The 17,500-nt window shown below is 40.5% G+C and overlaps 1 protein-coding gene across 1 annotated transcript in view; it reads left to right on the plus strand.

Annotated features, from left to right (window-relative positions):
• Positions 1-17,500, plus strand: part of LOC138001068 (uncharacterized) — a 424,432-nt gene that overhangs the window by 389,621 nt on the left and 17,311 nt on the right. The window contains exons 18-19 of the mRNA XM_068847736.1: positions 9,372-9,486; positions 10,281-10,859. Coding sequence (XP_068703837.1) covers positions 9,372-9,486; positions 10,281-10,859 — 694 coding nt within the window. The remainder of the gene's footprint in view (positions 1-9,371; positions 9,487-10,280; positions 10,860-17,500) is intronic.

Below are 17,500 nucleotides of genomic sequence, written 5' to 3' on the forward strand. Positions count from 1 at the left end.
TAGCAAGGGCTTTGACAGTATTGATCATCAGATACTGTTTGCGAAACTACGGAACCTCAATGTGTCGTATTCAACTTTGACTAGTTTTCAAAGTTACCAGTCTGGCAAAACTCAACGCGTGCAAATCCATAGCTCCCTCTCGAGTTCTCTTACGGTTAGCCGTGGTGTCAATACATGGGCCCTTACTTTCCAACCTGTACCTTCAGTCTGCCACATTTGTAGCGTCGAATCTTATGTAGCCGATTCAAAGCTTTACATCTCACTTTCTAAAGAGGATGTTCATAGAGGACTTGAAGACCTTCGACAGGATTTGAATCGAGTTGCTTCCTGGTGCTGCGAAAACTGACTTCTGCGCTTAACTCCAACAAAATGCTGGCGGAAACATCTATCCCGCCTTTAACATTTTAAGGAAATGAACTGCCTGTTGTTGACTCAGTGAAAGACCTTGGTGTGATAGTAGATAAGCACCTATCCTTTCATGAGCACACCAGCACTTTGGCAAGTGAACTGATACAGATAGGCAAACTAGCAATAATCAGCAGAATTCGTCACTTGTTTGATAAATCTATTCTTTTTTTTTGTGATCGTTATAAACTCTCGTTTTTACTAAGTTATTTTATTGTTCACCCTTATGGTCCGGTACTAGTAAATCTAACATTTCTAAACTTCAACATGTTCAGAACTTTGCAACCCGTTTGTTATCCGGGAAGAAGAAATATGAACACATAACACCTACTCTCAAAGAGTTGAAGCTGCTTTCAGTACAAGAGGCTTTTAAATTTCGAGAGGCCGTTCAGATATTCGAATCTATGAATAATCAGGCACATACAGTAGCTATTTGGTAAATATGTTTGACTTTCAGAAGAGGTCCCATGTTCATAGCTATAACAATAGGGACAAACGATCTTAATATTCCGAAGTGCCGCACAGCGCTTGCCCAAAAGTCGTTCCAGTATCGCGGCGCAGACAACTGGAATTCGTCGCCACGAGAGTTGCGCAATCTCTATAGTTTGAGTGTTTTTAAACGTAGTCTGAGAAGTCATCACAGTAGTGACTGATTAGTTAATTAATCATTTCATATATTATGGATAGGTTTTTTACCTTAGTAAGGTATTATTTATTGTAAGGTATTGTAGACTAGTATCGATTAGTTTAACATTGTAAGTGAGGTCGGAAGATCCCCGTACGGGAGCCCTAATAGAGTTATTTGTATATCCTGTGATGATCAGCATCTTAACTTGATTCATCTATGGCTTTCATATATATTAACTTTCGTCATATTTGTAATACTAAAAAAGGTCTCGATAAAGGTAATATACACTACATTGAAGTGACACTCTGATGATCGTTCCCTATTTGATCCTGCTAGTAATCATATCCTTATCTAAGAGATTAAGTGATCCGCAGTCAGTTGTACAAGTATCAAGAGGACTCGTACTGATGACTCATTAAATCACTTATTATCTTTAGGAAAGATATGTATTTACAAACATTGCTTTTGTTATTCAAATGTGCCAACCACATGGACAAAAGACCCTTTGTTTCGACAGTGAATCAGGCTCTTGGTTTGCACATCAATGACCAAATAGGTGACGTTGACAACATCTTCGCTGTTTGATTGTCAGACGAGTGAAAAATTGAAATGGTAAATTTCAAGGAGGTACGACAAATATGTGCCCATATCCTATCCTAGCTGCAGGTTGATGGATCAGTTTTTTCTCAATTGACTGAGCCGAGCTAATTTATGCAACAAAGGATTCCAAATAGACTAGTAGTAGCTATCGCTAAGTGCCAACCAGACAGTCAATATGTAATACGTAGTTTGCAGATTTGTATCACAGTGCTATTTTTGAAACCCAGTAGTAGTTGGAATTTCTATTTCAAAGTACCGCACGATCAACTTACCTAAGTTAAAAATAGCGATGTTTCTCGTGACTTCACCCATTGTTATCGTTGAAACAATGACTTCTTTTGTTCCGTGGTTGGCAAATTTGAATATCAAAAGAAATAATAATAATAATAATACGCACCTCTCTCTGTGCAGGGGTGCAGGGCTGGCGACTGCTGGTGGTGAGAGCACTCGCCTCCTACCAATATGGCCTGGGTTCGGTTCCCAGAATCGGTGTCATGAGAGTGTTGAGTTTGTTGGTTCTCTACTCTGCTCCGAGACTTTTTTCTATGGGTACTCTGGTTTTCTCTTCTCCTCAAAAACCAACGTTTGATTTTGCGGATTGTGTTTATTTGTTGACTTCAGTTTAAAGTGTTCCCAATTAGTGCTTTAAGTGTCTTGTCTTAGAAGACAAGACACTTAAATAAAGTTCCTTTCCTTTTCCTTTCCCTAATTAGTATATTGAATATGCGGATCATTATAAGTAGCTGGGAAAAGAGTGCTATATAAAAACAGCAACGACAAATACGAAAAACACCCTTATGTAATGCTGTTCATTTATATAGCTTACGTATCGCTGATGATCGCTGGTTTTGAGACTTAAAAATTAGAAGCCAGCTTTTTAAGGAACCCCTTAAAACGCAGGGTATGTAAGACTCCTTAAAGAGCCACCTTTTTAAGACTCTTTAAAAAAGTCAGTTTTTAGATTTCTTAAAAATAGTTAAGACTGCTAGAAAGCCAGCTTTTTAAGATCCCTTAAAAGGAAGGTTTGATTTGAAGTTCCTTTCCTTTTCCTTTCCCTGATTAGTATACTGAATATGCTTGAGACTTACTTAAACTAGGACTAACTAACTAAGGGTCGTCTCAAACTTTTTCTTCAACGATTTAATATTTACTGCTAATAAATACATGCGTGAATCAAGGCCAGAGAAAAGTTTATCTATTCTTTGATGCATCGTCGTCCTTTTGCGTACAAGGTGATTTTTTAAATTAAGTATGAAAGATTTTTAGATCGATATTGTTGGACGACACATGGGGTATGGATGGCCTCTGAGTTTTGGGAGACACAACTTAAAGCCGGGAGTGAGCCCAGCTGGGGCCCGTTTCACGAAAGTCCCGAAAACTTTTCGGGTCCGAAAAGCCATTTGTGAAACTGTCAACCGCTTGTTTGGAAAAGCCGACATTTTGACATTTTTTCAAGATAACAAAAAGCAAAATGGCTGTGAAGTTTGACGACTTAAGTCCCCTCCATTCTTAAGATACAGAGGGAATTGTGACACCCGTAAATTAATGGCCCGTAAAGTTTCGGGACCTTCGAGAAACGGGCCCCGGGATCTCTCGTGTAGGACTGTGGAAAATATTCTGAGACATTTTGCTGAACTGTTTGTGACGATAAGGTTTGTAGCGAATTGATTTGTCACATTCTTCCCCTTAAAGTTTACTAAGCTGGTTCTGGGAACTTAAGTACTTATCGTTAACGTTAATACTCTTTCTCTACCAGTTGTATCTCGTGGAACTGTGCGATGGTGTGATGATTCATATATATTGGAGCTTGGACTTCATTTAACAGGTAACTAAGTTAAGCAATCGAGTCTGTGCGGTGATTTAAATCTGGTTCTCACAGCAAAGAAACATACAAAAGCAATCGTCACCTTGAAGACAATGAAAGTTATGATTTTCCGTATGTACAAACGATCTTCCACCTTGTAACGTCTATAATTGTAAGGTGAGGTTTTTGCTCAGGAAACCCGTCATGCATATTAATTACTTCTCGCACTGACGATTGTAATTGTGTTAGAAAAAGAGTTGAATCGTGATGTTTTTGAAATGCTTGGCTGATAGCTAGTAAATAGAGTCAATTAGCCTTAATGCAGTGAAGATATATACATTGTATAAGATATTTGCAAATCAATTCAAATGACTTTTCTTTTCCTTAAATTAATCATTAGTTTGCATTCCCCCAAAGATGTCAAGAAATGCTCGAGACTAGATGGAATCCAAACTTTAGGGAGCGCCATGAAGTGTCTCCCACCTAATTGTAATTGTTGAGCTTTTCTATATACTTGTGTAAATTGCTCTGGCATTTTTGTGTATGATATTCTCTATACGAAGTACAGTACTTCGGAAACTTTCAAGTATTTGTAAGATAATATGAGATTCTAAGTTTAAATGAAGAATACGTCATGTCTTTGATCAATCCGGCAACTTTGTTTCTGATTTCTCTTTCAGCAGCATTGTAGCAAGCTTTGAAACAGAAAGCCAAAGTTTTACGATTTGCTTATAATGTTTTGTTAGAGGTAAGCGACAAGGGCAAACGTCACACAGCCCAGACTTGCATTTTGTGTTGCAAAAAAAGAGGGAATATTCACTGTATTTAATAAGATATTCCATAAATCGTCAACAAGGCAGCATAAATTAGCTAATCCATTGACAGCAAAAGCGTCCCCAATCGGCGAGTAAAATTGTTTGGCACCAGCCATAGTAAAATCTAAAATCTATACATCTCGCTCTCAGGAGGGGACTGAGGGTAGAAAAGTAAACTCAACAAACTCGTTGAATACGCGGCCACAGACTACCTTCCAGACTTTTGTGTCAGTTGTGCCTCGCATGGCGGCCCCGGATAAAATGATTAAGCTCACGTTATATTTCATAAGTTTCGAATAGATTCTACTCAAAGCTTCAGCAAGGATCTTTGGATTAGTGTCTTTATAAACGGTTAATTTATACATGTCTTCGAAATATGAGATCTTTTAAAACAGTTTTGGATGAAATTTCTACACTTAGTTTTAGTGCCTCCATGCTTGACTTCCTTGGACCTCGAAACTATGTTCAGATTGCTTGAAACTTAACAAGACGTTATTAACCTACAGCATTTGCCTATAGAAGTTGTAAGATAGGAAGACAAGCACAGGAGTGTCGTTTAAGGAAAGGTAATATTATTGAACTTATTGGAACTGAATTTCGAAATCCTACTTAGTTAAATATTCAAAAGGACTACGAGACAGAATAACACCTAACGATGACAAAGACATCACTCAACTGGCGCTAACGTGAACAATGCTGTTTATATACAGCCCCGGGATACAGCCTACATATTTTATTTTGCCTCCACTACTCAACCGGTACACACAAGACAACAGTGTTCATATATGGGCGCGTGTGCTAGCCAAGCCACCGTGCCGTTTATTCAACGCATATGCAGATATGTACAAATATCAGGTAAAATCTATAAACGAAAGAACAGAAGCACCAAAGCCGGACACGAAAACCCCAAAAAACCAGCAGGTGGAAAAGACACGGGGAACTTGTACCCCTGACCAAGGCAGTGGTGCAACCCTTAGGGTTTTAGGGTATCCTAGTGCCTAAACTATAAACATCAATAAACACGCGAATAAAATAAAAGAGAGAAAAGCAACCTAACACGGTGAAGGCTGACCGTAGAATGCCTCACCTTCCTAACGACCACGAATTACAAACTCGAATCTCATGACTCACTGCGCAGTAACAGCCTCCCCAGACCTCTGATACGTGCCGGCAAAATAGTCATTTATGATAATACGGTGCAATCACAAATTACATTTTCTGAAGCTTCTTAGCGGGCCGGAATCCTAAATCCTTGAATCTGATTGGCTAATCGCGCGCTCGTAGCCCGTCCAGCTTTTTACGATACAGACCACGGTCCGAAATCTGTTCCGTTCTGAAACTGTCGTGACTGATTGAGATGTTTTTACTACGACGCGACGAAACGTTGGATTTTACCTTTTAAAATGCAAGTTTTCGCTTATTAACCGTTGCAAAGAGAAGGAAATACATCAGCAATGGAATAAAAGGCCTTGTTATCCTTCGAAAAGGCGAGTATTCACATGATTTTGCTGACAACACTTTGCTGGTTTGCTGTTTTCGAGTTGTTGGTATTCTTGAACTGTTGACACGCCGTTGAACTTAAAACAACTTACACTGCAGAGCAGAGTATTTTCTTTGGAATTCTATTTTCGAATCTCGTTTTATATTGCTTCATTTAAGAATATACGAATTCCTAGCTAAAATAGGCAAACAAACGCATCGCGACGCTGTGGTTTTTCGCGTTGTTTTTCGTGAACTGTTGACCTGCCGTTTAACTAAAACGGCTAACTGTAGAGAAGTAAGTCCTTTGAGCTCAGTTTTTCGGTTGACGTCCGTTATTTTCTTTGGAGATCTATTCTATAATCTCGTTCTTTTGCTTCGTATTCGTAGCGAAAATAGTCAAACAAACAAATCGCAAAACTATGGAGTCTTCATGAACTAATGTCTGCTCTTGTGTAGTTTTCTCAGTTTTGCGCTGATTTGAGAAGGACTTGACGGAGAACAAAGATGAATCCTTGAAATAATAAGATATGAAAGCAAAGGCAGAAGTATGAGTATTTTTCACTAAATTTTTTCCGCCTGTTTTAAGAACTTTCGTTCAATTTTGATTAAGACAATACATTTTTAAAATTCGTAGAACAATATTCGCCTGTTTGTACGACTTTTTCAAACATCATTGTTAATTTACGTTTAGTTTTCTTAGCTCATTTCTCTGTGCTTGCTATGAAATCTAACTGTTTTTTTAATACATTTATTGCACCAAGAGATATTTGAAGTTCTTTTTTATCGTTTATCAATAAACGGCAAAATTACTGAGCGCTGATTGGCTGAGACAGAGGGCATTTTTTCTTAATCGAGGGCATTTTTGGTAATCAAGAGAGGGCTTAATTACTTGATCCTGATTGGTTAATTTTTCCCTTTATTGATAAACAAGTAGTCGCATGAGGCCGAGTACTATTAAGGATTAATTGCACTTGTGTTTTAGATTTTTTCCAAATTGCCCTCGTCGCTTCGCGACTCGGGCAATTTTGGAAAATTTCCAAAACACTTGTGCAATTTATCCTTAATAGTACTCGGCCTCGTGTGATTACCTATACTAATCTATCATTTTTCTCTGAGCTTTCAATGAGAGCGGAGCGCTTTTCTCAGTTATCACTTATATTTTATCAGTTATCTTTTCTCAGTTAATTTCAACTGTTGCGACTTAGAGAGCGTAGAATGACTTTTTGCAAACCTGTTTGCCATGTTCATTTCCAGAAAAAAAAAAGGTAGAAAAAATAAATAAGTTATTCACCGGCCTAGGTCAGTCCGTATAGCCACAGTTTTCCCCTATACGGACCTCCCAGCCGGTGAATAACATATATTTCATTACCCAATGCATACTTTCCAGAATGAATCTACTTCAAACTTCTGCCTTGTAAATGCTCGCTCTTTATGTAACAAGGCGCGAATTATCAAGTACTTTGTGACTGATTCTGATATCGATTTACTAGCGACACAGGGGTGTTCCACAGGGAACCTGAAAGCTTGTAAATTTGTAATCGTATGTACATCTTGCGAGTGTGTTAGTAAGAAAATTGAATATACTATTTTTAGTTGGATTTACCGCACTATCTTTTCCACTGTCTTGTTATGTCTCTTTTCACATCTGCAATCTCAGTATGGGGTCCCGCGAGCTCTAACAGATACCTTTACGTTTCGGTTTCCTAAAGGAGGTCACACCAGTTACAAAAATGTTGGAAGCTTCTGATAGGACATTGTGGGAAAGTGTTACTAGCTCTACCGATGGGCCATTGGTGGACCTTTTGCTACCTTTGTGATCCAGATTGCTGCAAAATAGAGGCCTCTTTACCCTTCCGGCCATCAGAACTGAACGTTTTAAACGCAGCTTCACAAACGGATGTCTTTTCGCCCCGTGTTTAATTCCCTTTTAAGTAGTTAAGTAGTTTATAACAGAGAACGTTTGTTTCTATGGAATTTAATATAGAGCAATTATTAGCCATCTATTTCAATCACAGCTCACAGCTCAATCTTTTTCGTCTCTCCCCATATTTGGCCCTTAGGTCGCCTCTCTCGCACCTCTTCGGGTCGATTCTATTCCTTGATGACTGGATTGGATAGTCTGTAGCATGCACTTTCGAAGGGTCTTTGGTACTACGAGCCTGTCAGCCCTAAAGAGCAACCCATCCTGAACAACTTCTTCATCACCGATATCATATTACAACGCTGTCCACCCAGATTTGACAATAGCCTTCACAGCTTGTAGAACTTCATCATTCTTAGTCTCCACGCTGAACATTGCTGCTTCATGCTCACTTACTAGTAGTTGATTTACTTCTCGGATCTCTTACTCTACTTCAAGATCCTCTTCAAAACCTGGTTAACAGGATGTGACCTCCGAGCTTCTGAGAGGTTTCTGACAACTTAGGGAAATGTTGTCTTAGGGTGTCTGCAATGTGCAACTCTTTCCCTCTCTTGTATTGACCGTCGAGATCATATCGTTGCATCCTCAAAATCATCTTTTGCCATCTATTCGGGTCAGAGACCAGCGGCTTATTGAAGATCGTCCCCAAAGGCATATGGTCCGAATTCAACGATCACTGATCTCCCCTAGGTATATTGGTGAGACCTTTCTGTCGCAAACACAATCGCAAGAAGTTCTTTTTCTATCTGTGCATAATTTTTTCTGCTGGAGTCAGGGCGCTGCTTGAATAAGCTAACGGTCTACCATCCTGGAAAAATGCGGCTCCAAGACCCCCTTCGCTGACATCGCAATGAATCACCAGGTCCTTCTCTCACTCATAATGCTTCAGCAGTGGTGGAGCTCGCACCTTCTCCTTGATCCTAATGAATGCTCTGTCATGAATTTCGTCCCTTACATATTCCGTACACTTTTAGGTAAGCTGTGTGAAAAGGCTCTGGGACTTCAGACAGTGTAGCCTACAGTACCCATAATGCACTGAACACCTGTTACATCAGTTGGTCTTCCAAAAGAATTGCATCAATCTCGGCAGGGTCTGCCTTCACTCCCTCCAAAGTAAGCAGATGTCCAATATGGGGAACCTCTGTATGCTTAAAAGCAATTTTATGTTTGTTCAGCCTTCTAATGTTGATTTTGATGTGATCAGCTATCGCTTCCGGCATCGTGTCTCCAGTACCAGCCGCAAGGATATCATCAGACATCATCAGCTATCATCAGTGAGGCCCTCAACAGATTCATGCAGTTGGAATATTTCACGGGCGGGCGAAATCCCGAAGGTCATGCGATTATATTTGTGGTGTGGGAAAGGTCGTCAGAAGAAATCTCTCTTCTGTATCTGTCAATAACCATCCTTTCAATCCTCTTTTGTGAAAATCCGCTTTGCTAGACTCTGGTATGGTGTCTTCAATAACTGGCATTGGGAAATGACATCTCTTTAGTGCTTTGTTCAAGGGCTTTGGATGCAGGCAAAGGCGAAGCTTGCCATTAGCTTTATTTGCAACCACAACAGAGTTCATCCATTCTGTAGGTCTTTCTACCTTCTCTATGACACCTTTTAGCTTCAAGGTCACCAAGGCATTCTTTCAATGGCTTTCCCATAGCTTCGGGAACTCTTTTTAGTGGCTTCTAAAAAGGATTCACATCTTTATCAACTTGTAGCAGTAGTGAGGCTTCGAGACAGCCAAGACATTCGCCAATTGTCTTTGAACTCGGAGCATATGTGCCCAAGGTTGATTTCGTCAAACATTTGGCTACTTGCTACATTTTCAGTCAGGTTTGCACTGGACGGCGTCTCGGCTGTTTCGGGACTTTTATACTTAATTAATCCTGCTGCAAACTATGTTCATATTTTTGATCAGTCAGCAACATGATGTTCCTGATTTCTATTGCATTTTAGGGAGCTTTGAAACAGGAATCCAAAGTGTTAAATGATTTGTTTATACAGTTTATTGCCATTTTATAGGTAAGCAGGTTAGTTAAGGTGAACTTTCTGTGTTAACCTCAAGCACACAATTTTTTTAAGTTCATGTAGTCACGAAGCTTGAAAAATTTGAAGATTGTATTAAAAGGTTTAAACGTTGATGTAGAAGGAACAAAAAAAGCAAGCTTCCTCTTACCAGTCTTACCTTGTTTTTCCTGCTAGCCCCCAACATCTTTCGTTCTTGTGTCAATATTCCATCCTTCCCACAATGTAAATGTCTGGATAAGGTTCCAATGGGTTAAAAATTCTGCATGAGACGATTGTGTGCCTTAATTGTTATTCCATATTGTTTTTCTGCAATGGCATACGTCTTTGAAGTTCTGTAGTCACTTGTAAATCAAGGCTGTTCATTTTATAAGTATTAGCCAAAGGTAATCCTTTTTGAAGTGTCAAATACAGGCATTCATTTCATTCTTGGTTTCTTAGCTTTTTGTGGTGGTGAATCGTACGCACCGCAGTTACATTCCTTATTATTAGCTGCTGGTAATTTTAATCAGTCATTTAATCAGTCCCTGGTGATGACTCAATGGAAACCAATTAGGCAATAATTATTGATTACCGTAATATTATTGTTCTTCTCCATTCAGATACAATGTGAAAAATCTTTAGTTTGGATTACGATGGCCACACCTGGTCCCCTGGCCAGCTCCGAGGAGAAGACAAATGGAGCTAAGCTCAGTCGACTTATTATTGATGGTGGAACAACTGTACTGAGAAATGTTTTTGAAACTCATCACCCTCCTGCAAAGTTAGCAGCTGATCTTAATGCCTGTTATTCCATCCTTAATAAGCTTTTACGTGGACGAATTCTCAATGGTCACCAGTGGGACAAGCTGTTCCCTGGTGGCGGAGTTGCTCCGGACTCCAACACCTTTGATATAACTCTGCTTTTCCTCCTTCTGACCAACATTTGTGGACTTACCCCTCCCCACACAGGATGGCATCGCAAACCAGCCGCAAGTGACACCACTCCAGAGGCAAACCTTGCCCGCATCAAGTTTTTCCGTAATCAAGTGTATGGGCATGTTACAACCACTGGTGTCGATGCGCCAACGTTCAATGCTCTGTGGAAGGAAATTAGTGCCGTTTTAGTGTCTCTTGGGTTTAGTCAGGCAGAAATTGATCGATTAAAGGCAGAGCGATGTGGGGAGGAGGATTATCTTGACGTTTTACGGGACTGGGCAGAAAGGGAAGCGGATCTCAAGACTCAACTTCATGACATGCGTCAGCTTCAGACCACAGTAAAACAGAATGTCGAGGAAAACAAATCTATCCTTAAAGACTTGCGAATCCAGCAGTCAACAACCCAAGGAATTGTTGAGGAAGGCAATTTCATAATTGAAGACATACATCAAATTGTTACTGAAATCCATGAGACACATCACAACACCGATCAGGAGGATACAATCCGAAAGAAACTTGCAAGGGTTGACACCCAACGTGATGTCAGAGATTATACAAAGAGATACTTAGAAGGAACCCGTGAGTCTTTCTTTGCTGAAATCAACAGGTGGTTGGATGATGGAAGTTCTCCAAATCGTGTCTTGGTGCTCAGTGGAAATGCAGGGATGGGGAAATCTGTCATCGCTGCTGAGATGTGCAGAAGAATGCAAGAAGCTGGCAGATTGGCAGGGAGCCATTTTTGTCACCATGACAGAGCACGCCACAGGAATCCCAAGGTGATGATGCAGTCTTTAGCTTGTCACCTCTCATGCTGTATTCCAGAGTACAAGAAAGCTCTTGTGGAACAGTTCTCTGGAAATCTAGGTGTAGAGATCAACAACATGGAAGTGGTAGATCTCTTTTATTTGCTTTTTTTAGAACCTCTGAACATGGTAGCAGATCCAGGTTTTACATTTCTTGTGGTAATAGATGCCTTAGATGAAAGTCAATACCAAGGGCGAAATGAGCTTCTTGACGTGATATCCAGTTTGTTTAAGGATCTGCCACTTTGGCTTCGATTTTTTGTGACTACGCGACCTGAAGTTAACATTTGGGACAGCCTGAAAGATTTGCGTCCACTGCGACTGGAGCCAAAAGATGAAGACAACTTGAAGGACATTCGGTTTTACTTTGAACAGAGTCTAAGCGTTTTATTACAAGTTGAAAGGCCCGAGCTTGTCTTAGATGATCTCGTGCAAAAGTCAGAGGGAGTTTTTCTGTGTGCCCAGTTTTTGGTAGATTTTATAAGGGCTAAGTGTCCAATCGTTCTTACCTTGGAACAACTGGAGAAGACCCTTCCGTCGGGCATCTCGTCTGTTTACCAGTCGTATTTCCAACGATTGGAACAAGACTTTTGTAAGGAACTGAACATAACAGAAGAGCAATTTCTTTGTTTTCTGAGTGCAATTGCAGCTGCAAGGGAACCACTGCCGTTGGGTTTTGTTCCTAAATTGCTGTGCACGAAGTCGTCGTCCTTGAGTGTTATGCGAATGGTGAGCAAAGCCATTGCCATTGTGTCATCACTCCTTCCTGTTCACGATAACCGTATTCATTTCTTTCATAAATCAGTCAAGGACTGGTTGACAGACAAGTCACGCTACGAGCAGCACATTTTCAGCGTGGAGGAAATGGAAGGCCATAAGATCCTTTCTACTCTTTGCTCTAAGGAATTTGACGAGTTAAAGAGTGAAGGTGTTAGCAACTCGCAATCCTTCACTGGCACTTCAAGGTATGCCTTGGAACATGGTGTTCAGCACATGCTAGAGTTAGACCAGGACATGAGATCCTGCAGCATGGAACAAGTGATTGGAAACTATGTGTTATGTCCTGAGCTTTTGTATGCAAAGATTTGTGTGAACATATCAGCAGCCACAGAAGATATCGTTTGTGCAATGAAACACGGTGGTTTGAAAACGATATCTACCGAGTGTCAAGAGACACTTTCGTCATTATTGATTGTTTTAAAGAAGCACCGCCAAACCTTAGAGGTATATCCGTTTACTATCTTTCAAAGTCTGTTGAACGAAGGAAGTAGTAAACTATCCTCTGACTCCCGCCAGCTTCTGGAGACCAAGTATACCGATAGGCCTTACATGGAGTTCTTAAGAAAAAATGACTCCCTAGGAGATGTTCAAGCTGTGTTTCAATGTTTTTCACTGGTGACTTGTTTCGATGTGTCTCCCAGCTTAGAATTCATGGTGTGTGAATGCTGCGATGGATCCATTCAGTTGTGGTCACTTGCTTCTGGTAACCTCGAATGGAAGCATTATGTCAAAACAAAACACTATAATTCGTTACCTGGCGTATTCAGAATCATCAATACCGATGATGCATACCAGCCAGCAGATTTTGAAAGGTCATACGTGATTGGTTCATACCGTTCAGTGGTGTTTCATCCCAGCAAGGATGTCATCTTGCCAGGGGAGCTAAGCCATTCGTTTTCCTTTAATGGGGACTTGAAGCCTCTTTTTCCTACCAGTAAGTGCAGTTTTTCTGTCTGTTCAATATGCGGCGACGAGATGCTAAGTGATTGTCCAGACGATGCAAAATGTCTTGTGGTGTGGAATCTAAACGATGGCAAGGAGATTAATCGTTTCAACAGAGATAAAAATATTTTATCTTTTGCGATGTCCCGAGATGGAAAGCTCGTGGCTGTTTCCCATTCAACGGGCTCAGTTTGTTTAGTTGACAGGGAAAGTGGTTTTTCAACTCTGGCAGAGGCATCTTTGGACTCTGTGTGTGGAATGATCAGATTCTCACCAGACAGTCGATTTCTTTTTTGTTTACATTTAAACGATAGTCACTTCAAAGAGTTTTCTTTAGGAGTCACTGAGGGGCCTGAGCATCTCTATTCGATGGACGTTGTTGATGTTCCTAGTCGTCATTCCGTTGAGTTAGAATCCCATAGAATGGGTGGCTTTTTGTTAGGAGATCCTTTGAGTTCTACCGTAGTGCTTGATAGGCATTCTCTTTTAATTGGATATTGTGGTTGGTTAGGTGGCATTGCAATGGTTAATCGAAATCCACCAACGAAGAACCCAAAATTCCGATGTGTCGTCGACTGTCCCCAATTCTCGTTAACCGGCGAGAGTGTTTATGCGGAAGTAACGGTTTTGAAAGGATCGCGGCGCATACCGCAAGGAATTATGGCTTATGACGTTTTAAACGGGGAAGTAAAGGTACAGAAAGAGTTTGAGCCTCCTACCATGCGTGATTTTGTAGCTGTAAAACAAGGCGCCTTGTTTGCAACGAAGAGCACTCTTGAACTGTGGAACTTTGATTTGTCAGTCTGCATGAGACGATGGATGTTTGGCGCGGATGTTCTCTTTTCTATTTCAAATGATCAAGTGGCATGCATAACATTTGAAACGCGAGGTGGGATCATTTTGGATGTTGTTGGAGGAGAGATTGTGGAAACATTTAAACTACCTCACGGGAATTTGCTTGCTTGGCACAAGGACCTCCAGCTGTTTGCCTCCACTGATGGTAGGAAAATTGAACTGAAGCAACTTGGTAAAACCGAACCGCGGTGGCGTTTCTTCCTGGGTCCCACATCTTTATATAATGTTAATGAGGCAGCATCATTTTCACCCGAGGGTCAATTTATTTTGATAAACACGCATAAGTACGTTGTCGATACAATTTCTGGTAAAGTGCGTCTTAAATTGAGTGATGACCTCTCTGGCTTTTGTAAATTCATCAGTGACGAGGAGTTTGTTTCTCTGACGTCCTTTTTCGCACATGGCTATCTCCTTAAGCTGTTCAATGTCAGGTCTGGAGATCTTCTTGCTGTAATGGATTTTTGGCGCAATCTGCCCAACTGTTTGGCAACATTTCCTAGATCGAGTCTTATTGCCATTGGTTCAAGTCAAGGGTTAGAAATTATCAAAGTAAAATACCCGGGAGAAGAGACCCTCAGCAGTGAGGCAAAAAAGTAAGTTTTTCTTTTTTAATACACATAATCTTTTTTTATCACCTACGGGGCAAAATTACTGAATGCTGATTGGCTGAGACGCAGGTCATTTTTTTCTTAATCACGAGGACAATTTTGGTAATCAAGAAGGTGGCATGATTACTTGATCCTGATTGGTTAACAGTTGCTCATCCAGAGCAAGTGAAGTTACAAGAGAATCCTCTTCCAGAATAAACTACTTTTTTGTGCACATATCAAATACATTTTAAGCGCTATTTCTAGTGACAGCAACGACTTATTGAATTGAACTTTAACCGAATGGGAGCGTGTTGATTCTCATTTGTCGCGGCACGGACGGGCTTTCCCCAATAACTTTGCCTTTTATGTGATAAACATGTAATCGCTATGTTCCCTCGTGCAATTAAGGATTAATTTCACTTGTATTTTCAAAGTTTTTCAAATCGCCCTCATCATTTTGCGACTCGGGCAATTTTGTGAAAACTTTGAAACTGCGCGTGAAGTTAATCCTTAATTGCCATCGGACCCATGCAATTACATGTTTATCACATAAAGGACGAAGTTATTGAGAGAAGCACGTTCCGTGCCGCGACAAATACTGAAATTATCAAGGTAAGATACCCGGGAGAGGAGACACTCAGCACTGAGGGTAAAAAGTAAGGTAGCAATTAATTATATAAAAGACAACCTTTTATAAAATGCATGTAATCTTTCAAATACTGTATCCACTCTCCTGGCCAGCAGTACCGTGGGCGAATACTGCGCGGCAAATGACTACACGACCCGCCGATATCACAAGATATTCTGTGTGTACTTCGAGCTAGCCCATATAAAGAGTATAAACCATTATCAATCTATTGTGATTGCTTGGAAGTGTTTGTTATTCCCATATATTGTGATATGGATGTCCATGACGGGGTTGAGTAGTTTACCGGTGGGCGCATTCTCGCACCCCTTAATTAGGGCGCGGGGTTCTGTATCCAATTCCCGCTCTTAATACTTAGCATTCTGTGGACAAGAGCCGCTTAAATGGTTTTTAAATATTGCTCACCCCGTTGATGGGCGAAACGTACGTTTTTAGTAAATCCGGTTAATGACAGATATAAAACAATTTAAAGCAAGGTGGGCACGAAGTAACACCAACTCCGCGGTCAGGCCAGTACCTTCGGCGTGCGCACAACGCTAATAGGGAGTTTAAGATCTACGACGCGACGGCAATGAAAACGTCACAAATTATGCATATTTAATGAGCAAAAACAATAGCTTTGCACGCTCTGCGCGTGCATTTTTCATTTTTGTACATTTCTTTTACGTTTTCTGCAAATCTACGACGTGAAATTACCAATTCTAAAGTTTTTCAGAGATTTGAATTTTCTGTCGCAGCTTCAACACCGCACCTCCTAATTCAGTTCCTGGAAAGTTACACTAGTTTTTAGAAGTTAGATAAGCCAACATAATGACGAAAAAGATTAATTAACCTGAAGTTGGAATTTTAAATGACGTTTTCGTTACCGTCGCGTCGTAGATCTTGAACTCCCTAATATGACACCGGAGTGGCAGCCATGGACAGCTGTTTCGACCTTGTTAGACTTCGTCACCATAGCATAGCTCTAATGACAGAGATAACGATGACAGCCTCTAGAGAGCCTGGATGGGGCTGTTTTTTTTAAATATGTAAAGATCCTAGCTTGGCGAGGAGCAGGAAAACAAAAATGACATGTGACCGCTAACTGTTACTAGGGACGTTAAGCAAGGACGACGACGACGGATACGAGATCGTTGTCTAAAAACATTTCCCGTTATTGTAAATGTTTTGCGATTGCTCCACACTCAAATGGTAAACCGCACGTGCAGGGCGTGCAGAGGTTTTGTTTTTCCTCATTAGAGCTATTGTTTTGTGGCGTTCTGGTCCCTAGTGTAGAGCGTTTTCACTCACGTGACCAGCAGCCATATTGGATTACTGAAACAAAAGAAAATATTTGCATTAAAATAGTGTTCAATTCCCAGAGGATTATTTTGGTACACCATCATGGCCTCCATTCCTTTGTTTGAAACACCAACATGGCCGCCGTGACGTCATGTGAAAACGCTCTATATGGAGGCCCGAATTGCTTACAACGGTGGGAAACTCTTTGCATTGTGGGAACGTTAACTGCGGATTACAAGTTTACGAGCAGCGGGGCCACGAGTCACATTGTTACGATTTGACTCACCGTACGTGAACATGTTGTTCCTAGTCCCAAAGCTCTTCATCTTTTGACGATGGACACAATGAAAAAAAAATGATCTTTTGATAATATATAAAATTAATTATCGCCTTTAATTACATCAAAGGGTAAACGGTAAGCGGTAGAAAAGCATAATAATTTAATGTTTCAACTTTGCTCCTTTTCTTGAGAAGTTGTTTCTTTGATTTTAGCAAAATGCAAATCTCAGCTTGACGTTTGCCGTTGACTGCCAACGCGATTCTGCATCTCTCATTAGCGCATGCGTTCGCTGAAAACAAAAGCAATAGGCAGAGTTTAAGTCTATTAGGCTTAAGTTTTCTATTCGATTCCAAACTCTATTCTTAAAACGTGACCTTCTGTAAATCTGCCTAGTTTGATTAATTGAAATACAATAAAGGATTGATCGATCAGTTGATTAATTTGTTTGCCCGCAGGCGCAAGCTTCAGGAGTGAGTGTTGAGTCTTGTGAGCTGCAGAAACAAGGGCTGACCATTGGACAAGGTTTCCTGCATTTTCAGGACAAACACAAGTGAACTTTGTGAAGCTTGTATATATTCTTAACTGTGTCAGACTGGCAGAGCTGTACAGTTTTTCTCGATTTGTAGTTGATGAGCATGAATTTTCAAACTTGGTTGTCATGACCCTTTGAGTAAGTATAGGAGACTTTTAGCAGACGAAAGGTGCAACAGCACACACAACGTTTCTC

The sequence above is a fragment of the Montipora foliosa genome, chromosome 4 (genome assembly GCF_036669935.1).
Source record: "Montipora foliosa isolate CH-2021 chromosome 4, ASM3666993v2, whole genome shotgun sequence".
In the NCBI taxonomy this organism is placed as follows: Eukaryota; Metazoa; Cnidaria; class Anthozoa; order Scleractinia; family Acroporidae; genus Montipora; species Montipora foliosa.